At 41.6% G+C, this 24,658-nt stretch overlaps 1 protein-coding gene across 2 annotated transcripts in view; it reads left to right on the top strand.

Moving 5' to 3' along the window:
- Positions 1-24,658, top strand: part of NCKIPSD (NCK interacting protein with SH3 domain) — a 117,501-nt gene that overhangs the window by 1,856 nt on the left and 90,987 nt on the right. Inside the window, exon 1 of one of the 2 annotated variants that reach the window (XM_077325434.1) lies at positions 8,537-8,560. The exons of the other annotated variant lie outside the window; for it this stretch is intronic. Coding sequence (XP_077181549.1) covers positions 8,552-8,560 — 9 coding nt within the window. The 5' untranslated portion in view covers positions 8,537-8,551. Of the gene's footprint in view, positions 1-8,536; positions 8,561-24,658 lie in introns of those variants that run through there. 2 annotated transcript variants of the gene reach the window in all.

The following is a 24,658-nucleotide window of genomic DNA, read 5'->3' as shown; positions in this document are numbered from 1 at the left end:
GAGTTGGAATGATGAGTGAGAACACCCTCCTCTTCAGTTTAAGGGTGTATTTAGAGGAGAACTCCTAGTGAAAGCCCAAATACTACAATGAGAATTTGTTTTGGAACTGGCACAGTTTGGGTCAAAATGGTTTTTAATGCTGGAGGCTCGAAGCTGTGCCTGAAATAGTTGTGTAAAGAAACCGTGTGTGTGTATAATAATGATAATTTATACATCGAAATGCTCAAATGCTTGCACCTATACTTTAGAGAGCATGTATCTGCATGGACCTCTATTATCCATATGCATTGACAACATTTCATCGTCGGATTCCTCTATGATTTTCTCCTTTCAATAGGCCCAAATGTGGTTGATATATTTAAAAATGAAAGCCCAAGTGAAAATGGCATATTCTGTCATTTTAATTGTAAAATAGATCACCCTGCCTCTCCTACTTAAAAATACACTGTGTTTGTTTTGTTTTTCTGTAAGGCTGCTGCCTTAAACGTTCAAGGGAAACATGGCTGAAGATGGCCTGAGAGAAGTCATACTGCTGTTCTTTCCTTGGTATAAAAATACAGAAGTTGCAAGCTGCATTCTTCCTCCTCTTACTTATCCTACGTGTTTTGATGGTAAACGGACTAGGTGGTAGATTTCTGTAGTCCCAGGTAAAAGTGTGCCGAGCTCCTTTCTCTTTCTTGCAGAGCAGGGGAGGGGAATTCTGTAAAGATTTTATAATGCTACTTGGCAGACAGTAATACAGTACATCTTCCTAGATAGTCTTCAGCTGATACATAGTTGTAAATAACCAGCTTGTATTGTACTTTTGACTGAATGTGGGTCAGTCACCTCTCAGCTTCAGGGTGTTTCCTGTTTGTTCTTCCATAGGAAGGGGGAAAAAGAATGTCACAGTTGAAGTTATAGTGGCTCGCTTGGGATCCAGCTGAAAAATTCTCTGTGCAGAAAGATTTCTTCCCACAGAGCATGAATTCTTTGCCTCCTTCTTTCTGTTGCATCTGATAGTGGGCCCCCAACTGTTGCTCCTTTGCCGTAGAATGTTAGTCTGCAATGGGATGGGAGAAGGCAGGACAGTCACGTTCTGGGCAAAAATTCTTCCATCTGAAGAAACATTGGGCTAGAGTCAAGCTGTCGTTGAAGAAGGAGGATCCTGTGTCTTCAAAAGCAACCAGCTGCTCTAAATATATTTTTAAAATGAAGTCTGGCTTTGTATTGCTTTTAAGCTTTCTGAGTGGCTGCTTCACTGGGTATTAGAGGTCCTGTAATCTGTGAGGTGAAGAGCCTCTTGTGGCGCAGAGTGGTAAGGCAGCAGACATGCAGTCTGAAAGCTCTGCCCATGAGGCTGGGAGTTCAATCCCAGCAGCCAGCTCAAGGTTGACTCAGCCTTCCATCCTTCCGAGGTCAGTAAAATGAGTACCCAGCTTGCTGAGGGGTAAACGGTAATGACTGGGGCAAACCACTGGCAAACCATCCTGTATTGACTCTGCCATGAAAACTCTAGAGGGTGTCACCCCAAGGGTCAGACATGACTCGGTGCTTGCACAGGCGATACCTTTACCTTTAATCTGTGAGGTGGAACTCTATATCCACAAACTTCTTTGAGATGCTAGAACTTGGATGGCCACTTTCCCTTGAGGTCTCTATGTTCCTCTTTCCCAACTTGGCCCAGTTCTGCTTACCAGTGAGGAAGATACTTGCACTCAAAAAGTCACGCCTTGAATAAATCTTTGTTGGTCTTAAAGGTGCTACTGGACATTGATTTTGTTGCACTTTGGCTTGTGTTCTTCCCATTACCTAATTTCTCGTCTTTTCTAAACACAAATTATGAGGCAGCTGGAATTGGTCCATGTAGAAAGCTTTTCACATAGTGATTGCTTTAAAGGGTTTTCCCTCAGGTTGCTGCTGTTATTGGTTCTTTGGTATCTTTTTTCTACCTTCTCGTAGTGTCTTCCAGCTCCTATCACCAACATTCTGCCTTATGGTCCACCCAAACTGTGTAACCTTGCTTCAGATAACATTTTTTGAGGTAGTACATCCTCATTTAAGATCACCAGAACAACATATGGAATCATAGAGTATAGCACCAGTGGTCCCCCCACTTTTACACCAGTGGTCCCCAACCCCCGGTCCGGGGACCGGGACCGGTCCGTAGATCAGTCAGTATCAGGCCATGGCTCCTCCTCCTCCCCAGCTGCTGCCTCCGGGGCTGTCCTGCCACTCTGCCACCGGTGCACCTTTGATGCTCTCCGGCGGCCGCCATGGCTGGGGCTCCCCCTCGGTATGGCACTGCACAGCTGCTGCTGGCAGCGCCCCCCAGCGGGCAGTGGGAAGTCAGTGGCGCTGGGGGGAAAGCAAGTGGAGCAGGGGCTCAGGTGGCGGCGACATCCCTCAGCAAAAGACTACCCTCCCCGGGCCTCAGTAAAATTGTGAAGCTTTTACCGGTCCCCAGTGATAAAAAGGCTGGGGACCACTGTTTTACACAATGGCTGACCAGATGCTTTGGAAAGCCAAAAGCAGGGCATGGAGGTCAAAACATTCCTCTGGTGTTCACTCCTTCCACCAATGCCCAGCACTGGTATTCAAACTATTATATAGCATTTCTGTTTAATAATTATGGCTCAAAGCTATTGGTGATTCTAATTTCCATGAATTCATAGAATCATAGAGTTGGAAGAGATCTAGTCCAACTCCCTGCACTATGCAGGACACTCACAACCCTATCTCTCATCCACTGTAATCTGCCACCTCCTTGAACCTTCACAGAATCAGCTTATCAGATAGCTATCCAGCCTCTGTTTAAAAATTTCCAAAGATGGGGAACCCACCACCTTTCGAGGAAGCCTGTTCCACTGAGAAACCGCTCTAACTGTCAGGAATGTCTTCTGGATGTTGAGACGGAATTTCATTTTAATTAATTTCATCCCATTGGATCTGGTTGGTCTCTCCAGGGCAAGAGAGAACAACTCTGCTCCATCCTCTATATGGCAGCCTTTTAAATATTTGAACATGGTTATCAGATCCCCAGAGCCTCTTGTGGCGCAGAGTGGTAAGGCAGCCGCCTGAAAGCTTTGCCAATGAGGTTGGGAGTTCAATCCCAGCAGCCGGCTCAAGGTTGACTCAGCCTTCCATCCTTCCGAGGTCGGTAAAATGAGTACCCAGCTTGCTGGGGGGTAAACGGTAATGACTGGGGAAGGCACTGGCAAACCACCCCGTATTGAGTCTGCCATGAAAACGCTGGAGGGCGTCACCCCAAGGGTCAGACATGACTCGGTGCTTGCACAGGGGATACCTTTACCTTTACCTTTATCAGATCCCCTCTCAGTCGTCTCCTCTCCAGGCTAAACAGACTAAGCTTCCCCTACCTTTCTTCATACGTCTCCAAACCCCTCACCATCTTTGTTGCCCTCCTCTGGACATGCTCCAGTTTGTCTACATCCCTCTTCAATTGTGGTGCCCAAAACTGAACACAGTACTCCAAGTGAGGCTGAACCAGAGCAGAGTAAAGCAGTACCATCACCTCCCATGATCTGGACACAATACTCTTTTTGATACAGCCCAAAATACCATTTGCCTTCCCCCCCCCCCATCTCATCCTAAATGGATGGCTGTCACCACATCTAATGGCAGCAGATTTCACAAGGCAGACATTCTTTGAGAGAAGGACTTGCGTTATCTGTCATTAATCTATTGCCAATCAACTTCATTGGGTCCTTGGAAGTTCTAGTAAGGTGAGGGGAGAAAGTTCTCCCTTTTAAGATGGTTCTCCCCTTCCCAGCCCCAGGGAAGCATGACTGGCCTCGACCAGGGCCAGGGCCTTTTTGGTTCTGGCCCCAACCTGATGGAATGAGCTCCCAGGTGAGCTGCGGGCCCGATGGGAGCTTCCGGCGTTCCGCAGGTCCTGCAGAACAGAGCTCTTCTGCCAGTTCTATGGTTGAGCCTGGGGTAGTAAGGAAGATTCCCCCCCAAGTCAGCCAGCAGTTAAGTCTTTTGATCTGATCCCTCCAGAGATGGAGGTAAGGTGGGGAATGGAGGAATTTTTGGACTTCTTACTGCCATGTTGTTTGGGTTTTGTATTTGTTGTCTGTTTTAATGGGGTTTTATTAGGGTTTTATTGGATGTTTGTAACCCGCCACAAGCCGGTCTCGGGAGTGGTGGGAAATAAATCTAAGAAATAAATAAAGAAGAATGGTGTAAACCTCTATGCATAGTTTTATAAACCTCTATCATTGTCCCTAGTCTCATCATTTCTATACTGCTTTGTATCTCCCGTACTGCTTTGTATCTCCTTTCTGGGAACATGCTCAAACACCTTTAGGACTTTATTTACCCCTTTTCAGCACTCCCCCCCCCCAAGGCTATTATGTTGTTTCTGAGGCATTGTGATCATAGCTTTAATCGGTATCCCAAAATACAGCTGTATTGTATCCCAAAATACAGCTGTACTTTCCCCACTAATCCCTAGCACAGCTACATGGTAAGATCAGAATTGTAATTATTTGTCATTGTAGGGAACATTTGTGCATCATGGAATTGCCATTTTCCAGCTTCTGTTTTACACATGTGTACTGGATATGAATTTTCATCGAAGCTCTAAGTTAAGTCAGTATAACGTACACATAGGAATAAAACTTACTGAATGTAACGGGGCTTGCTTTTGAAGAAACATGTTTTGGCATTTTATATAGACTCCTGAATCATTTTGGAAAATATGCACCATCTTATGTACATTAATAAGAGCCTCTTGTGGTGCAGAGTGGTAAGGCAGCAGATATGCAGTCTGAAAGCTTTGCCCATGAGGCTGGGAGTTCAATCCCAGCAGCCGGCTCAAGGTTGACTCAGCCTTCCATCCTTCCGAGGTCGGTAAAATGAGTACCCAGCTTGCTGGGGGGTAAACGGTAATGACTGGGGAAGGCACTGGCAAACCACCCCGTATTGAGTCTGCCATGAAAACGCTGGAGGGCGTCACCCCAAGGGTCAGATATGACTCGGTGATTGCACAGGGGATACCTTTACCTTTATGTACATTAATATTAATATAGGATTTCTACCTTTAACTGCAGAAGTTGTATGTTACATGTTTAGTGAAGATTCATGAAGATACACATAATGTATCTAGTTTATGAATAAGAAATAAGAATAAGAAAAGATAAGTCAGGTTCTCCTTACAGCAACTCTTTAACATTTGCTTTACAGTGAACATTTGTGATTAAGGTTTATTAATTTCGTTTATACCCCACTTTTCTCCCCAATGGAAACCCAAAGTGTGTAACAACATTCTCCTTACCTCTATTTTATTCTCAAAATAACCCTGTAAAGTGGGTCAGGCTGAAGGAGAGTGATGGCTCCAGGGTCACACAGTGAGCTTTCATGGCCAAGTGCAGATTTGAACCTTGATCTCTCAGATCCTAATCCATCACAAGAACCACTCTCAGCTGGCTGCCCCACATTGCACTAGAGATACTTAATTAATTCTTAGCATTTTAAAAACAACAACAATGGTATAGTTGGAAGAAAAATTTATTCTAAAATTTTAATACTTCCTATGTATTTTGTATTAAGCCATCTCGGGGATCCGTGGACTATAAATGCAGTAATGCTCTCCCTAAACCAGCTTTGTCTCCAGTATGAATGTCATCACAAGCTCTTTTATAGCCGAAATATCTCCTTTTTACACATTCAGTTTCAGAAATCCAGCTCTTCTGGTTCACTCTTTTTCTTGAGTTGTTCGATTATAAAGATACTTACTGTTAATTGGCTTACTGTTGTAGCTAGTTAATTCAGTCATGCCTGTGTTCCTTGTTGGCCTGAACATATTTCTCCCAAGAGGACATTCTGATAAAGACCTAAAGTGAAATTTGTTTGACCTATATATCAAATCCTTCATTTCAGGTTAATTATCCACTGGCTATCCTATATGTCCTACTATCATGTATGCCTTTGGTAACACTGAGATTGGACTGCAGTGACGTGTTTGGTGAGGCCTTTAAAGGTAGTCAGAAATGTGGCAGTCACAATCTTAACACACGCTTCCACAATAAACACGTGATGCTAAATAGTGTTTATCTGCTGCAGCCTCTCAAGTTTTTTTTCTACCATTGAGAAACCCTGAAATATTCTTAAGGCTTTGAGAAACTACAGAAGTGGCACGATTGTGCAGAATATGGTTGGGAAGCATAGCTGGTATATGCCCTCCCATGGCCCCTCCCTTTCCGTCCCACTCCAGGCTCATCATTGGCCATTTTGGGAGGAAGCGAGGTCAACATGACTGTATTATGATCATATCACCTGACAAATGTTAACTTAAAAAAAAAGCATATATATAAAGATTAACTTGCATCCATTCAGAAAACCCTTCCACATCCGTCAAGAAACCCCAGGGTTTCACGGGACCCTGGTTGAGAATGCTGTGTGCAAGTGTCTTGGAATAACTGAGGGATGGTTAAGTCTGCATGTGTTTAAGAGACTTGCAGAGCAGTGTGTCTCAGGCATTAAGCATTGTGCTGCGTTTTTAGAATATCCCAGTGTGCATCTGTTGCTTGTAGTTTGGAGATTAATATTTTGGCTTTGTTTAGAAGAAGAAGAGTTGGTTGTTATCTGCCACTTTTCTCTACCCGAAGGACTCCCAAAGCGGCTTACAATCACCTACTTTTTCCTCTACCCCACAACAGACCCCCTGTGAGGGAGGTGAGGCTGAGAGAGTCCTGATATCACTGCTCAGTCAGAACAGCTTTATCAGTGCTGTGGCAGCCCAAGGTCACCCAGCTGGTTGCATATGGGGGAGTGCGGAATCAAACCCGGCTCGCCAGATTAGAAGTCCACACTTCTAAACCTCTCTGAGCCTTCGGGGAAGGCGGTATATAAAATAAATAAAATAAAATAAATAACCAGTACACCAAGCTGGCTCCCAGTAGCATTAATAGATCAGGCAAGTTCATAGAATGTGACCAGATCTTCTTGAAGAAAGACTTGCTTTAAAGAATTTGAAACCTTCAGTACTTGCCATCTCTTTATTTAATAAGGATAATAATACTAATAATTAATGACAAGATGCTAAGAGGTAATTTATGTTGCTGTGCTCACGGCAAGAACATTGTGCCTAATGATAAATGACGGTGTATGAGCCAGGAGCGAGAGAGCGAGAGCGCAAACATGAACATCTTGCCAGTGAGAGTCACTGTTGCAAAAAATAGCTCCGCATCCAGCTTCATTAAAAATGCAGTCAGGTTCCAGGTAAGCTCCACATGCTGCAAGAGCTAAAGACAAACCCTCCTTTACTGATACAACTTCCCAGTGGGAGTGATGAAGCACGTTCCCAGCAGGATAGTTGAGATAACGTTAAAATGGGATCCTTGACAAATTCAGGTGATGCACCTGCCAGTTCATGTCACCTCTGCATTTTTTTAAAAAATAACTTTCAGGTGCCTTTTTCAGGTAATTGTTTTGCTAGAGAAAATGAGCAGCATTCTTAAAGTCATCTCTTCCAAAGCTATATTTTGCATTTTGCAAGTATGCTATCCCCCACCCTCTGGTCTCTGAATGTTTCTACAGAGCTATGGAATCCAGTATCTTTGAATGTACGACAGCCCCCCTCCATTTCCTCAGAGGTAAGATATTCCCACTGTTTTTCTTTCCCTTCTATGATTGTGAGCTGTCCTAGTTTTCGCCTTTCCTGAAGAATTCTGGCTGTCCTACCCTGTTACAGTATAATATGTTGGCTGTTTGCTCAGCCCACGAACCTGAGGGAAGGAATGGGAGCCCCCTTTAACTTATACAACTTAAATGAATATAACAAATAAGTTATTATATTTTGAATTAAGAAAACATTTTATTCAACATAGAGGGGAAATGTTAGATGAAATAAGGAGTAAAATTTCTGAGGTAGCTCAATGTAGATAACTCTTAGGCAAAATCAGTACATGTATAGACTTTAGTTCTTATTTCAGGCTCATGAGAGCATCTTAAGCTAATCAGTTACTTAAAACTTTTTTGAGAGGCTTCTATTCAATTGTTTTCCCCCCAAACACTCCAGCACACTTTCTTGAGTATTCTTCTGTAACTAGAAGATCTATCCCTGTTCTTTGGCCCAAATGGGAGACTTTACCTGCTTCTTACACTTCCCTGCCAACTCTCCCCCATTTCTCCCGTCTGTGTTAAACTGCTCTCAGTCAGGCCTGAGTTCCAAAACTGTTAGTACTCAGCTCTTTTGAGCTATGGCCTGAGATTCAACTCAGTCAAGGCATAAATCTGACTCTCCTTGGCATGCAGCTCTCTCCAGATTTTCTCTTCTCAGCTGGTGCTAACCAATCAGATGGCTTGAAGCAGCCTGTCACTCAAGGTCTTCTATTTCTGTGAATAATTAACTCTTCATAGTCCTACAGTTATTTGTACACTTGTAAAAAGTGCAGTCTGTCACAAGGTATCTGTAGAATTTCATTGCTGACTTTGTTGCAGGCGCCAGTTGAGGACAGTGTCTGTTGAAAGCTTCTAATGTAAACCAATGATGGACTGAATAAAACTACCAGTAAGGTAGTCCTAATGCCACCACATTTCCTTAATGGTCAAGGTTAGTATATGGAGCAGTGACTATTTTTCTGATCTGGGATGTGTGGCAAAGAGCTGTGACAGCATCAGCTGAGTAAGCAGGTTATCTCACTGCTGTTTGTCTAGAAAGGCATTACCGAGTGCCCCATGTAAGATTGCAGTAGTGATAATCTGATGTACTGATTGAGAAGATGTTCCAGTACAGAAGGCTTGGTGGTCCATAAATGTGCTTAGACCTAGATCAGCCAAACTAGTTCAACCTCATCAGATTTCAGGAACTAATCAGGGTTGACCCTGGTGTGTACTTGCATGGGAGACCACCAAGAAATCCAAGGTTGCTACACTGAGACAGGGAATGACAAACCACCTATGTTCGTCTTGTCTTGCCTTGCCTTGAAAACCCTCTTGGGGTCACGGTTTGACAACACTTTCCACCATTGTCTGTCTGGGGAACTGAACTTCACCCGTCCTAGTTAGTGTTCTAGTGCTAATGCTATCAAATATTTGCCACCCGTATGTAATAGTTATGAAAACACAATAATAGTCTGGCAACCTATCAGTTGTTTAGCCTTAGGAATACTGGCAGAATTTAATATAAGCAAACCCTTTGTGTCAAGACTATTTGCCAGTTTGTTTGTTTTGGACATAGGATTTTAGAATAACCCCCCCAGAAGGAACAATGGAGTTAACAGGTGCAGCAGCTGAGAAGCAAGAGAAGTGTGTATGTGACAGAACCATGTAATTAATTGCCTGGAGTTATTGAGAGCATAAATAAATGCTGCTAATAGCATAATGCAAGGCAGATGTTGTGGCACCAAAATCAGCCCAAGAACAGCACAGCTGAGTAAATGGGCGAGTGCCAGTGGCTGGAAGACCGCAGTGTGCAAGAGTAGATTGTGAACAGCAGAGAAGTGTGGCGACTCCGATGGAGGCTTTCATCTGAGGGAGAGGGTAATTTATAACAGAGGATCGAAGTTTTATATGAACTAGTAAAAAATTCAATTTAAAAGCTTCCTCAAGAGAAAGGGATTTATTCTTTATGTCAAGGAAGTGAATTGCTGCTGAATAGGAAAGAAAGCCCAATGTAACAAATGAGGGCTGGGTTAAACAGTCCATATGTTACCTTAACAGTGAAACATGTAATCGCTTAATGGGCATCTGGCTGTGTTCCAGGTTCCAGCTTTTAGTCTTTTAAGGTTTGAGTTGTACCATTAACTGTACAGGATATTGCTTTGTGTCCCTGCAAAGATGACTGTGGCTGGAGGGGTGCTAGTTTCTTGGCCACCGAGAGCAAGCTGAGAATGGGCATTCTCCTCTGCTGCTCCTATTTGACAGTTCTCTCCCCCCACCCCAAATAGAGACAAAGATAAGGGTAGTCAAGTGTCTTTATTCAGTCATGTGGCCGGTGAAATCTTCATCAGTTTTGAAATGCTGAGGTTTGTTTTATGCATGCAGCAGCTCCATAAGCGGGCAGCTGCAACCCATCTGCATGGGCAGAGCTCTGTGCAAAAGGCTAGTTGTTCTCCTTTTGTTTGTGCCATTGCAGTACCACCCGAACAACAGTTTGCATATGAAATCTGTGAAGAGCTGTTCTCATAAACAGCCCACTCACTGCTGCACTAATTATGCAGTTGCTTTAGGAGTGACCAGTCACTGGAGTAGAATTTCTTTCTGGTAGGTCAATTAAACTTTTCTTTCATAACAGATTCATAGAGCATTTCCCACAGCTGGTTATGGATTTGGTAATACTGAAGAGTTATCTGAGTAAAATCTGGCCTAGGCAAGCCCAGTCACTTTAGAGCCCGTAAACTAAGCAGGGCTAGCTCTGATTAGTATTTGGCAGAAAGACCACCAAGGAAGCCCAAAGTGGCAGGCAATCACCTGTTGTATTGAAAATCATATGAAGTTACCATATGTTAGCTGTGACTTTATGGCACTTTCCACCACGTCTGAGTAAAATTGCAGTGCCACCTTAAGCAGAGCTATTACCCCCTTTTAAGCACTGAAGTCAATAGGCTTAGATTAACTATTTAGATGGCACAGTATTGCATTTTGAGAAGTAGGAGGTAAAAGTACATTTGAGAATGAGTGCAAAGTGAAGAGAGGAGAGTTATGCTTTATAGAGCCATGATAGAAAAGAATAAGATAAACCAGTAGCAAATTTAGATATGGTATTAATGGCACCCTCCCCAAGAGAGCAATGAGTGAGAATTTTTTTTTTAAGACAGTAATGGAATTACAGCAGACTGGCTGCATGTGAAGGAGGAGCGGGGAATCAAAAAAGAAAAAGTCCATGCTCCTAACCAGTACACCAAGCAGAAGCATGAGTGAACTGTGAGGGCATTTAAAGGGGTTGTAGTCCCTTTAAATGCCTCCTCCAAGCTGAGTTCACTCTGAAGGCATATAAAGGGACTTGAGAGCCCTTTGAACTTGGTTATGGAATAGCTGAAAAAACAACAAAAAAAATCTGGAATTAATACCCAGAAAATATTGGGAATTATTTCAGCTCAGATTAGCCAAATGCATACCCCAAGGCACCATAAAAGAGTTCTCCTGCCAGAATTTTAGAGTGTGTGAAAAGCACTGAGATAGTGATGCAATACTGATACTTAAAACAAAAAGTAGTTAGTGCTGAGGTTAAGGATGGGCTATAACAGAACAGAAGAAATAAGCTGGTGAGAGCAGCTGTTTGCAGCAATAGCTGTTTGTTTTTGACATTTGAGCAGATGACCAAATTACTTTAGTGATCTGTTTCTTTCTTCCAAGTGCTGAGAAGCTTACCACACAAGTGCAGATGTATGATAAAATGGTTGGCTTTACCCAATTATAGTTATGGCCCCATTTGATCTTAGTTGCTAGATGCAGCTGTCATAAATTCTTATTAATCATAAGGGATGTGAATGGCCATATTAGTTTGCAGTCCTTTGTTATGCCCTAGGGCTGCATTCTGAGCAGTGATGACTTCAGAGAGCAATGCTTTGAGATGACTTTAGAAAGCAATGCCTGGTGTCTTCAATGGATAGTGGTGGAACTGATGTACAGAGAGTTGGGGGAGGAACTTCACAATCCCCTGCATCTTACAGGTTGTTAAGTGGCTTCCGATATATGGCAGCCCTATGAATTAATGACTTACAAACTGAGGGCTGCGCCTCCTTTGAATCAATCCATCTCACATTGGGTCATTTTCTTTTCCTGTCTTTTCCAAGTGAGAAATCTAAGACGCCTTACATTTGTTCTTCCTCTCCCATTTTAATCTTGCAACAACAGCCCTGTGGGGTAGGCTGGTCTTAGAGTGACTGGGTGGCTGCAAATGGGGATTTGGACCTGTGTTGCCCAGGCCCAAGTCTCCATCTTTGGAAATTTTTAAACAGAGGCTGGATAGCCATCTGACACAGAGGCTGATTCTGTGAATGCTTAAGGGGGCGGCAAGTTACAGTGGATGGGTGATAGGGTTGTGAGTGTCCTGCATACTGCAGGGGGTTGAACTAGATGACTCATGTGGTCCCTTCCAACTCTATTATTCTATGATTCTATGAAGTTCAGGCTTGATTTGATCTAAAGCTCACTTATTTAGTTTTTTGGCACTCCATGAAATCTATGAAGCTCCCCTTCAACACGAGATTTTCAAATTAATCAACTTTCTTCATTGTCCGCCTGTCACACCTACACATAGTAATGGGGAATACAGTGGTATGAGTTATCTTGATCTTGGTCACCAGCAACATATCCTTAAATAACTTTCCTAACTTCTTTATTAAAGCTCTTTCCAGTGAATCTCCTGATTTCTTGGTTGCAGTCTCCATTTTCACTAATGATGGAGCCAGGGAATAGAAAATCTTTAATAATTTCCGTTTTTTCGTTGTCTACCTTAAATTGATGCCAATAAAGGTTTTCTGAATGTGAATCTTGTCTACCTTAAAATTGTGTAATTTTCCAGTAGTCACAGCTGTTGTCTTTTTGATATTCAACTGTAAACCTGCTTTTGCACTTTCTGCTTTAATCTTCAGCAGTAGCTGTTCAATATTTTCTACCAGTAATTTTATTTGCTTGTTTATTTATTTAGATTTCTATACCACCCATTTCTTTGCATCTCTGGGCGGTTTACATTGAACATTATATAACTTACATGGAACGATATATAGACTGTAACATCAACTTTCAAATAAGGCATCAAAAGATTACAAAACCACATTTATAATATATAAATAACAATTAACAGTAACATTGGGGTTCTTTCAGTCATGGAGGGGACGTTTGGGGGCTCAGCAGGTGTTATAAGTCGGTCGGCCTCAAGCAAATGCCTGGTGGTAGAACTCCCTCTTGCAGGCCCTGCAGAACTGTGGAAGTTTGGGCAGTGTGGTGTCATTTGCATATCTCAAATTGTTAAAGTTCCTTCCACCAATTTTCACTCCACTTTTGTCTGAATATAATCCATCTTTCTTATGATACATTCTGCATACAAATTGAACAGACAGGGTTCAATATATCCCTATCTGACACCTTGCCAATTAGAAACCATTCTGTTTCTCCATTCTATCTTAAGTACCTATACAAAGTAATGGGGAGTAAAGAGTAAGAGTTGGCATCCAAACAGTCAAGAAGTTATGGCATATAATTTCTTTAAATTTACCAATAATCTGCACAGTCAAAATTTTTGCTGTAATCTATGAAATGTAAAATAATTTCCTTCTGAAATTCTCTTGTATGCTTCAGTAGCCAATGTAAATTTGTAATATGACTTGCAATATAATCTCTATTCCTTTTCTGAATCCAGCTTGAACATTTTAAATCTCTTGTTCTTTATATGGTAGCAGTCTTTGTAAGATTTTGTACATTACTTTACTTGGGTGAAAAAATGTGATGATGTACTAGACGCTGCAGTTTTTGATGCCTCCCTTTTTTCTAATGGTAATGTAAGTTGAGAATTTTCAGTTTGTGATGCATTGTTTTGTTTTTCTGTATTTGTTACCATATTAAGATTTTGGTAGATTTTCTGTGGCTTGGAATAGTTCTTTTGATAGCCTACCGACTCATGGTGATTTGTTTCTTCCAATTGCTATGAGCACTGTTTTCACTTCACTTTTTAAAACTGTAGTTTCTAGTTCAAAAGGTTTTTCATTGAAGAAATCTGTCATCTTTCATCTCTTTTGCATAGTACTTTGGTGTATTATTCCTATTTTTTTATTTTGTCCTGTTCAGTTAATGTATTTCCATGTTTCTCTTTAAGCATGCCTACCCACACCTTACATTTCCATTTGATTTCTTAGGTTTTGTAAAACAGATCTCTTAATCTTCCTTTTTGTTCTTTTCCATTTCTTTTCACTGATTATTATAATAGCTTTGTCTCTGCATATAAGTTGCTGGAATGTTACAGTTAAATTTCTGATTCTGTTTCTGTTACCTTTCACTTTTGCTTCTTGACTGTCTTCAGCAATTTTAAGAATTTCCTCAGTCATCCATTGATACTTTTCTTTTGGCTGCAGGAATAGTCTCTGTACGTTTTTCCTTAATAATATATCTAACTTCAGCCCATAGTTCTTCTGGTTCCTATTTACTTGATCTTGGTAATGCAAATCTGTCCTTTAGATCAGGGGTAGTCAACCTGTGGTCCTCCAGATGTTCATGGATTACAATTCCCATGAGCCCCTGCCAGCAAACATCTGGAGGACCACAGGTTGACTACCTCTGCTTTAGATAGCCTTTAAGGAGACAGTGTGGTGTACTGGTTAAGAGTGGTGGACTCTAAACTGAAGAGCTGGGTTTGATTCCTCACTTCTCTTCCACTTGAAGCCTGTTGGGTAACCTTGGGCCAGTTAGTTCTCTCAGAACTCTTCCAGCCCTTTTTTCCTCACAAGGAACCTGTAGTGAGGGGGAGGAAGGGAATGCAATTGGAAACTGCTTTGAAACTCCTTACTGTAGAGAAAAGTGGGGTATAAAAAATAACTGCAACCACCTAGCCCAGGCTCTTCTAACCTTTTGACCATGATTAAAGATCAGGCAAACTGTGTCTGCATTGGGATATAGTGAAATGATGAATAGTAATTTCACTGTTTTTGCCTAGTCAATAAGTATGTTTTCTTTAGGCTGGAAATAGGATTTTTAATTGTCTAGATTCACTCTTGTGTGATTAATAGGGTACTTTAAACCATGTACAATAGGATTAATATTCCCTCTCTCCGTGGACTTGAGGATATTTGTGACAAAGGACATGCCACTGTGATGCCCATTTTCAGAGGAGCTAGTCTTTAGTTTATTAGTTTAATTTTTAAGTCTTCTCTTCAGAGAAAATGAAATCATTGCCCATGGATTATAGCAGTGTTTGTAGCTTCTTCCTTGCTCTGATCTTGCTGCCTTAATCAAGCCCTCTGAGGAGCCAGCTCAGCTCTGACAGCTCTATTATACTTGCTGTTAAAACCTTGGTTGCTTTTTAGTGCTAAGAAGGGGGGAAATAAATTTTTTTTCAGCGACCATACACAGGGGTTAGGAAGACAAACGATGAACATGCTTTCATTTCAGGTGAGGCTGAGAGCCTGACCCTTTCTTCTTTGATCATATGGTTATGCAAAGAGTGATGAAAGGAATTAGCCTTATGTCTTAATCTAATAAATTTGTTAGAAGTATTTTATTTTGTAACCTCCATATTAGCTTCGGCATGTTTTCAATGTCACCTTTTTTGAATACAATTTTGTCAAAAGGCTATTGTGATATTGCCGAGTTTCAGTGAGGTAATTTGTAAATTTGCCTTTATCTGATAAGGATACATATCCTTCTAACCTTATTTTTTTTTAACAAAGTTTGAGAACAATGGCACCTTTAAGACCAACAAAGTTTTATTCAAGGTATAAGCTTTCGTGTCCATGTGCATGGAAACGTATACCTTGAATAAAACATGGTTGGCCTTAAAGGTGCCCTGGAGTCAAACTTTGTTTTGTTGCTTCAGACCAACACAACACACCTGAATCTATCTTATATGCTTTTGTTACTGTAATGTATGTTCCTTTTTGTACTCTGAGGTCATCCAAGGGGTCACTGTTATGGGAACCCCTATTTATACATGTGTGTCTGGTGACATCCTGTGCAAAGGCTGTCAGGGTGATCGTGAAGTTCTCTCCCCCAGGATCTTCATGTAGCCCCCTTTATATAAACACTCTGTCATCAGCCTAATAGCCATTATCCCATATCTGGTTTGATTTTATTTTGTGATCTTGGTTTAGTGTTGTTGTTTTTCCATTTTTAAACCGTATTTTAATATTAAATGCTGTCTGAGAAGTAGTCCTCACTTTTGCAGTGGGTGGCATGCTTATTCTTGGTTCTAAAACAGCTTATTTTTGAAAAACAGTTAACTTATCAACTTGCCTACCTTATTTAACTGGGTTTTGATAGGCGGAACGCTCACTCCAGTGATAGCTTTCCAATGGCTTCTTTTTCTTCGTTTGTTTCTGATTTGACATTTGAAAATACAGTCTTGCTTTTCTGTACTGGTGATTCTGCACAGCTGTTTCAGACCCTGCTACACCCTTGGAAATAACTAAAATTAATAACCCATTATATATAGCTCAAAATGGCTGGCCGAGGCATCGGTCTCCTGTTACTAGAAGGATAAAAGAAAGAAGTTGAAGTGAAGGCTCTTCTGATGGCGATAGCCATTATCATATTTCATATTGTACCTACAGTAAATAGATGGCTGCCTTGTAAAGATTAAAGCATTTGAGATTGAATATAAAGATGTAAGGGCATGGCTTATCAATAGCACTTGAGATTTTTCTGGTTAAGAGTAGTTGCATAAAATATCTAGACAGTAGTAACAAATGTAGAAAAGATGTTGACAGAAATTCTAACAGTTGGAGTGGCATAGTTGGAAAAGGAGTTATGAACAGAGGAGCTAAAATATTCTAGGCCAGAATAGTCTGAGGCCCCCTTTCTACCCTGTCTGTTTATACAAGAATAACCTGGCATGCAATGAATTGAGAGTAAATACTCTGCCAACAAGCAATCTGTGAAATTCACACCCACGGCATACTGTTGTGGATATATATAGGAATAATACTGTCGCTCTAACAAGATTGCAAAGATAAGTGATAGGTTTTCTGAGCTTTGGAGTGCCTGCTGAGATATTTCCCAAACACTAAATTCTTCGAATCCTCTAAATTTCCTTTACTCTGCTGCCCTTGAATTGTAGGGCTCGTCTGTATGACTTGGCATGAGAATCTCCTGGAACACAGAAAGAGCTAATGTAGTCCTCCTTAAAGAGGCTAGTGCCACCTTGATGCTTCTAGGATGCCCAGGTATAAGACATGGAAGCAATAGCCCTCCCCCTTTGTATGTCCCCAACAGGTATCTAAAGGTCTACAGCCTGTTAACTAGAAGCTTCTATTTATTTATCCTGATTAAGAACTGATAATTCACCTTCTATGAATTTGACAATCTTGCCTTTTAGAGCTTTCTAAGCCAGAACACTTTTTGACAGTAAATCCCCAAAGTTAGTTATGCCAGTTCAAGGAGCTAGAACTTAAAAAAAAAAGATATGAAAAACTTCTGGCTATCAAAACAGCTGTACTATGTTATGTTGGTATTTTATTGGAAACTTAATTTTTACGTTGCTGTAATTATCATCCTTCACTAATCATTGCAGCTAAACACATACTCTTTTAACCACAGTCTTAACAATTCACAGTTCAGAGTGATTACACTTTGTAATATGGTAATGATTTTAAATGCACAGCATTATGAGTAAAAGTAATTTATATTTCTGGTATCAAATGTGGAAAACATGCAGTGGGTTTCCAACTGTGATAGTTATATTGGTGGCCCAGGGCTTAGTTTATGAGCCGATTCATATATTCTGTTCATCTGATTCATTTTCTGGGACCTCACTTTCATGGCCAGTGTAGTGGTAGAACATGCTTGTAAACAGTGCTTGTAAAAGATACTTCTGCAACATCTGTGAATATTGTCACCCACCATTGGCTTCTTTGCATGAACAGAGCACTTAAGCAATTACTGCTGTAAAATGTACACTTCAAACGGATTCAGTTCATCCCTCTCTTTCCTGGTGGGTGGAATCATACTTTACTTTTTCTTTTTTAAAAGCCATGTGCTAGACTTGGAGGTACTCTATTGCAGTGGTCCCCAACCTTTTTATCACCGGGGACCACTCAATGCTTGACAGTTTTACTGAGGCCCGGTGGGGGGTAGTTTACTCCTCTACTCTCAACCACTGCCCTAACACTCTCTGATTGCTATGGTAATGTTTAAACATCCCTTCAAAATAAGATACAGACACGCCACAACAATGAACACGCCAAAACAATGAACATTCCATTTCATGGAAATTTTAACTCATGACAATGACAAATCAATGGGAACCCTGAGCTTGTTTCTCTGCAATGAGATAGTCCCATCTGGGAGTGATGGGAGACAATGACACCCAAAGTGGGTTGTAAAGGGCCGGGGGGGGGGGGGGAGAAGGCGTCCTTCGCGGCCCACCTCCAATTAGTCGACGGACCACATGTGGTCTGCGGCCCACAGGTTGGGGATCGCTACTCTATTGTACTGAGCTCATGAAATCCATCTCTTCATAGGTGGAGTTCGGGAAAATAGTTCTATATGTTTGCAGCAGAAATCTGCTCTGTGCAGTACTGATTGATCACTACGCCATAATGTCACCAAGAATCCCCTTCCCCAAATACTTGGAGCAGTGCCAGTTAGCACTTTTAAAACAGTTTTAATTGAGGGGAAAGGCCTTGGATATCCAAGTAAATGGCTAACCATGCACGTGCCATCATAAAAAGTGAAGTGGCTAGCTTGCCTGAAACATGTAGGAAGAAATATAATGCCACACCTCATTCTGTCATGTACATATTCAAACTGCCAAGAAGGGAAGAAGCCATGGTACCCTCTGACTAAGATATGATTTCTCATTTTATGTCTGCTCTTGTGAAAAAGGGTGCAGTAAAACAGTGGTCCACAATGTTTTTTAGGCTACGGACCATTGGCTGTGGGAGGGCGATCCGGCCGGGCCGTGCATGCGCGGAACTGCCGTGCATGTGGCAGCGCATGGCGCAAACTTGCATGTGCGGCCTGGCCACGCATGCGTGTTTGCGCATGCGGCCGCACTTCCCTCTCCCCCCTCCTCCCGCAAAAAGAGGCTTGGGGGAGGCGGGGAGAGGGAGCCGCGGCCCGGTGGTTGGGGACCACTACAGTAAAAGGCTACAGATTTTAGCTTTGTGCGCATGTAGGTTGCAGAGGGTGGTGGTGTGGGGTGGGAGGGCAAAGTCTCCTAGGTTTGTATAGGTCTTCTGCAAGATGCATTCACACTAGCAGTTTACAATAGGCTTATTGCTAGAATTATTGCTGGATGTGATTCCCTCCCCATTTTGGCATCAACAGTGGAAATTTTTCCCCCATGGAGATAACTTTCTATGTAGTAGAGCAGAATGTGTATGGTTGGTGTGCCAGGAAACAGGGAGTAACTGCTACTTCTTGTCATTGGAGATGAAGGGAAGAACAGAGGGGTTTCAGCCACTTTACAGAGGTAGTGCAAACTATACAGGTCTCACATAAAGCTGCCTTATGCTGACTCATACCCTTGGTCCATCAAGATCATAATTGCCTATTCAGACTAGCAGCAGCTATCCAGGATCTCAAGTCTTTCACATCACCTACTACCTGGTCCTTGTTACTTGGAGATGCCAGGGGTCGAACATGGGACGTTCTGAGAGCAAAGCAGGGGCTCTTCCCATGAGCCATGGCCCCTTCCCTAAACATGCCTTCCTGGAATGTAGTGCTTGTTTTATTACATTTCTATTAAATCTTTATATAAACTGGCGATGTTTAAAAGGTAGGTGTGAGTGTATTCAGTTTAGATTCCCAGTCTCCTGCAGACTTTTTGATTGATTTTATGTAAGCTACATAATTGCAAGTTACTTAATGCATATGTATTTTTGTTGCATACATTTTATTTTGCAAAAAGGCCCAATAAGCCTTATGAAATCAGGAATTAATGTCTGCAGAACTGTAATATGTTTAGCTGAAATGGTAGGCACTGAATAGAAATGCAGCTGATGTTGGTAGTCATTGAAAATTAGTGTTTATTTGGCATATTGTGTAACTGCATAGATGAGCTTGTAATGGAAGATATTTTCTTGCAATATGAAAATTAGGGGTACCCTGAAGAAGGGATGCAGGGTGGTTTCTTTGACTGAGAGAATAGTGCCTGTTTGGAGGCACAGCTGTTCTTCCCCCATCAAAATCCATCTGATCTAGAAGATGTGCAGTGCCCATGGTGCCCCCCTCGCCCCCGGTGTCCATAGAACATGTCCATTCATTTTAACATAAGAAGATATTCAAGAGTGTCACTTCTAGTGGTGTGCAATGGACCCAGGAAACTTTCCACAATGGAACATTTCCCCCATGGTAGTTTTCCAAGGAAAGCTTCTGCCCCCTATGTGTAAAGTATAAGTCTGTAGTTGACAGGGCTGTTGTAGTGCAGGTTAGTCATGTTGGATGAGCTAAATGTAGGACAGGTTGGCCAAACTGTAGCTCTCCAAGTGTCCATGGACTATAATTCCCATGAGCCCCTGCCAGCACATGGAGAGGGACAGTCTGGCCACTCCTGAGTAGGGTTGGGCACTTCGGCGTCCAAAGCAGCCATTAGCACCCGAAGCAGCCAGTGCCGCGGCATGGGGGGGAGGCTCTTTTGGGTGCGAACGGCTGAAGCTCCCCACCCTACTCAGGAGTGGCCAAACTATCAGTACCCAGATGCCCATGGAACATGAGCCCCTGCCATGGGAATGGCTGCTTCGGATGCAGAAGCACCCAACCTTACTCCTGAGTAGGATGGGAAGCATGGATGAGCCCCAGACTGATACATGGTATATGTGCCATCTTATGCTAACAATTTAAATATTTAAATTATTTTAATTTGAATTGAAACATTTTTGTACTCTTTTTATGTCTGCTCTTGCGAAAAAGGGTGCAATAAAATAGTGGTCCGCAATGTTTTTTATTGGAGAGCTCACATCTTTGGTTGCTTTTTACGTCTTGATTTGTGTAGCCCTCCGAGAATCAAAGCTGTGGAGTAGTAGGTAGCTGCTGTTTTCAAATTCTCTCTGGAAATAAGTTATTTTTCAATTATTTCCTTGTTGAATTATTTATTCTTATACTTCCCCTAGATTAATTTGTTCAGTTTATTTAACCGAAGTCAAAGGACATCTCAGTAAAGCAACAGACAATGAAAACTAAAATGATAACAAAAACACATCACAGTAAACCAAAAGCAACTAAGTCCCAGTAGAGCAAAATGATCTGTTTGTTCAGTTATTATACTTCCAAGGAGCTCAGGTTTTCCCTCCCTCCCCTCATTTATCCTCGTAAGGTTCCTTTGATGTACACTATTCTGAGAGAGTGTGACGTGCCCAGGGTAATCCAGCACTGCTGTTTTTAATCAAAGTGGTTGTGGTGCAAATCACACAATAAAAAAGTGGGTGAAAAGCAGTTTAATTAAACACCTGACTGGTCTGTGCCTGGTAATGAAAACACCAGTGGATCAGATGGGGGAAAGCATTACAAGGTCATGGTATCCCTGTTAGGAAGGCTGAGCCTGTCAGGAATCGAGCTGAGACCAGCTAGCAGAGTCCGTGATAAAGACACATCCGAGATCCAACAGGTAGTTGTAAATCCAAGGAAGAACTTTATTAAACAGAGTCTACATAATAGCTAAAGCAAGCCAAGATCTCCTAAGCAAAGATCTTGACAGTAACAAAGGACAATAGGCACTTCAGAACAGATATAGGGCTCTCTCGATAAGGGAGGGGTACAAAGGCATTTAGGTGGGAGAGCAAAAGGCATCAAAGGTGCCTAGGTTCACAAGCTGCCAGAGGGCCAGAGCCTCATCTCTATGGCTATATTTCTGTTGTGTCTATGCTGTCTATGCAAGGTCACGGGAAGGGAGTGATAAAGCGAAAGGAGGTAGACATTCTGCTGAGAAAGTAAAGGAGTCTTTGAGCCTGAGGATAGATTTACCGTTTTACAACCCGTGGCCTTGCCAGGCTGCAGGAAACGAAACGAAACAGGCATGAATCGGGGTTCATGACAGAGCCCTGTTGGGAATATAGACCAATAGACATGGCCATATATTGATGAATGGGAGGATTCATAGTGTCCAAGGCTCACATTATTTAAAACTTTAACGCTCTAGACCATCACTTTGAATTGCATCTGGAAATGAGCTAGAAATAAAATTTTCTTGGGAGTTTTCCCCGTCAGTTTGTCCGCCTTCATCAACTTTGCCTCAGCATATTGTACCAGTTGAAGTTTCTGAGAAGTCTTCAAGTGCAGTCCAAAACAAGAGAGTATGACTGTAACAGGAACCACATGAGAGCATGGGTAACTCGGGCATGGTCTTCCTTTTCCAAGGAAGGGACCTTGCTGGTATACTGCATTTTAAACAATCTATCAACAAACCATCTTCTGAGTCCTTTCTTGAAACTTTTGGAGCAGCCATTTTCATGTAGTAGGCATGACTCAGTTTAGCACTTTAGTTACGCATGCTCCATAACAGAAACCAGTTGAATATCCAAAGAGAAGATTGTATTGAAAAAGCATCCTGAAATTATGAACCTGCTCTCTGTATGGAGCCATACAGCAGCATCCAGGGCCAGTCATAAGCTTTCACTGGTCTAGAGAGCTACTCTGTACTTACATTGCACTGGGACCAAACCTTAGCATGTTAATCCTCATCCAGCCCATTTGTGCCAAAACCAACCTTTCAAATTCTTTCTTGGGGTTTCAGACTCATAATAGGGTTTCAAGAATGGCTTCTGTAGCTACCATTTTAACGTGGTAGGAATGGCCCAATTTAGCACCTTATTTATGTGTGCTCCATAACTCATTGGTATAACATGATTCAGTTGCTGGCATCTCACTGACAGTCTACAAGCAGCTGCTGGACAGGTACTTATCCTAGATGCTTTAGGCTTCAATCAGCACAAGGGTGGTCTAGATGGCCTGTGTGGCACCTTCCAACTTTATGATTCCATGATTTTACCTCTAGTTAAAGCATCTTGGATAGCAGATAGATAGATACATTTATTTCCGTCAACGACCAGTACAATATACAAAACGGTAAAACACTATATAAGATTGATTAAAAGTTCCAAAATAATGTATTCAATAAATCCGTCCTAACCCTCATACATATTTAGCCAGGCATTTCTACATTTCATTGCTAGTCTTGCATATTTGGCAATAATATGGGATAAAATCTTATTTTTATCCGAAAGGAGTTCCTTTAATTTAGCTTGTCTTGAAGTAGCCCTTAAGTCAGTAAAGATGGAATACGGTATTTCCTGACACAATTGGTTATAAATTCAGCAATCAAGAATCACATGTTCGGTGTTCTCAATGTTACTGTCCTGGCATAAGCAAGTTAATTCCTGGGGTGGAAGCTTATTATATTTTCCCTCTACCCATGCTGAAAGGAGAGCATTATAGTGCAATAAAGTAAATGCCCTTCTAAATTTAGATTTATCAATATTAGGGCATAAGAGATAATCTATTTAGAAGAGAGGTGTCATACAGTGGATTATTGATTCTATTCAAATCATGCTGTCTTTCCACATCCTGTATTTTTTGCTTTACCAATTTTTTGGCATGGTCAAAACCTAAAGAGAGCAGAAATTGTTGGGATTGGCCATAAAATCCTGTTAATGGCCTGTACCCATGGAGCAGTAAATATGTCAAACAATATTAGATAGGATAGGATAGACCCCTGGGAAAGAAGATCAGCCTTAGCCAATACAATATTGCAGCTGACCATAAACTTGCCTTGACCAGGGTCAAACCTGACTCCACACGCAGTGCAGCATTAGAGACAATTGTGGGGTGCTGCAGAAGATTTCTCAAAAATTTGGTTTGGACTCTCTCCAGGTCAATTGTATTGGCAGTGATTGTCAGTGGATCTCCATATGACATTTGCACCAGGGGCTTAGTTTTGAATATTTTGAGAGCTGCTGGGACATTCCTACCACCTTTGTTCCAATAGAATTTTAGTATAGCACCTTCACTTTTTTTGCGCATTCAGAACAAATATGGGCTACATCAGAGTTCATAGATCCTGAAGCTTGAAATATGACTCCTAGATATTTATATCACTGAACTTGTTCAATACAAGTAGCATTTAGGCACCACAAGTGTTTCTTAAATTTCTTTGAAAAGATAACTATTTTTATCTTGGAATGATTTTCTTCAAGGCAGTTTTCATTAAGTAATCCATAAGGGCTCTCAGTGCCTGTTTTAGTTCAATAGGGATCCTTGATAAAAGGACAACATCATCTGTGTACAATAGTAAAGACAAGTCTCTGTTAGCCAATTCTGGCGGATGGAAGTCCAAACTCCGTAAATGGGTAACAATGTCATTAATATAAATGCTAAATAGTTGTGGAACTTATACAGCCTTGTTTGACTCCGTTCACCATTCTTATGGGACCTGTTAAATGTCCCTGAGGGTTACATATAACCCTTATTGATGTTTGTTTGTGCAAGGCCCGAATCAAAAAGATAAGTCTCTTGTCTATGTTGGCTTTCTCTAATTTCTCCCACAATTTTGTTCTTGACACTGAATCGAATGCCGATTTAAAATCTACAAAAGCAGCATACAAGGATGTGGTGGAACTGGAGGAATATTTTGCTATTAGATGGTTCAAAATTAAGCATTCATCTATGGTGGCTCTTCCTTCTCTGAACCCTCCTTGTTCTTCAACTAGGTAATTATTTTGATCTAACCAGTCCCTTAATTTTCACTGCAGATGTTTTGCATATAATTTACTTATTGTGCTTAATAAACGTATGGGTCTATAATTGGATGGCTCATCCTTGTTGCCCTTTTTGTATATAGGGGCAACAATAGCTGTTTCCCAGCCTTTAGGAATCCTACCAGTTTTATCCACGTCAGTGAATAACTTTGTCAGTACTGGGAACCACAAATCTTGGATAGCAGATTTCTGCCTGAAGGTCTGGATAGCTGCTGTTGACCAAAGTAGAGAAAAACTTGCTTTGATGGGCAAATGTTTTGACTGGGTCTAAGGTCATTCCATACCTCATACCCATGGTAAAGATGGTT

The sequence above is a fragment of the Paroedura picta genome, chromosome 3 (assembly GCF_049243985.1).
Source record: "Paroedura picta isolate Pp20150507F chromosome 3, Ppicta_v3.0, whole genome shotgun sequence".
Classification (NCBI taxonomy): Eukaryota; Metazoa; Chordata; class Lepidosauria; order Squamata; family Gekkonidae; genus Paroedura; species Paroedura picta.
The sequence above is the reverse complement of the archived record's forward strand: the minus strand, read 5'-3'. Positions and strand labels throughout refer to the sequence as shown.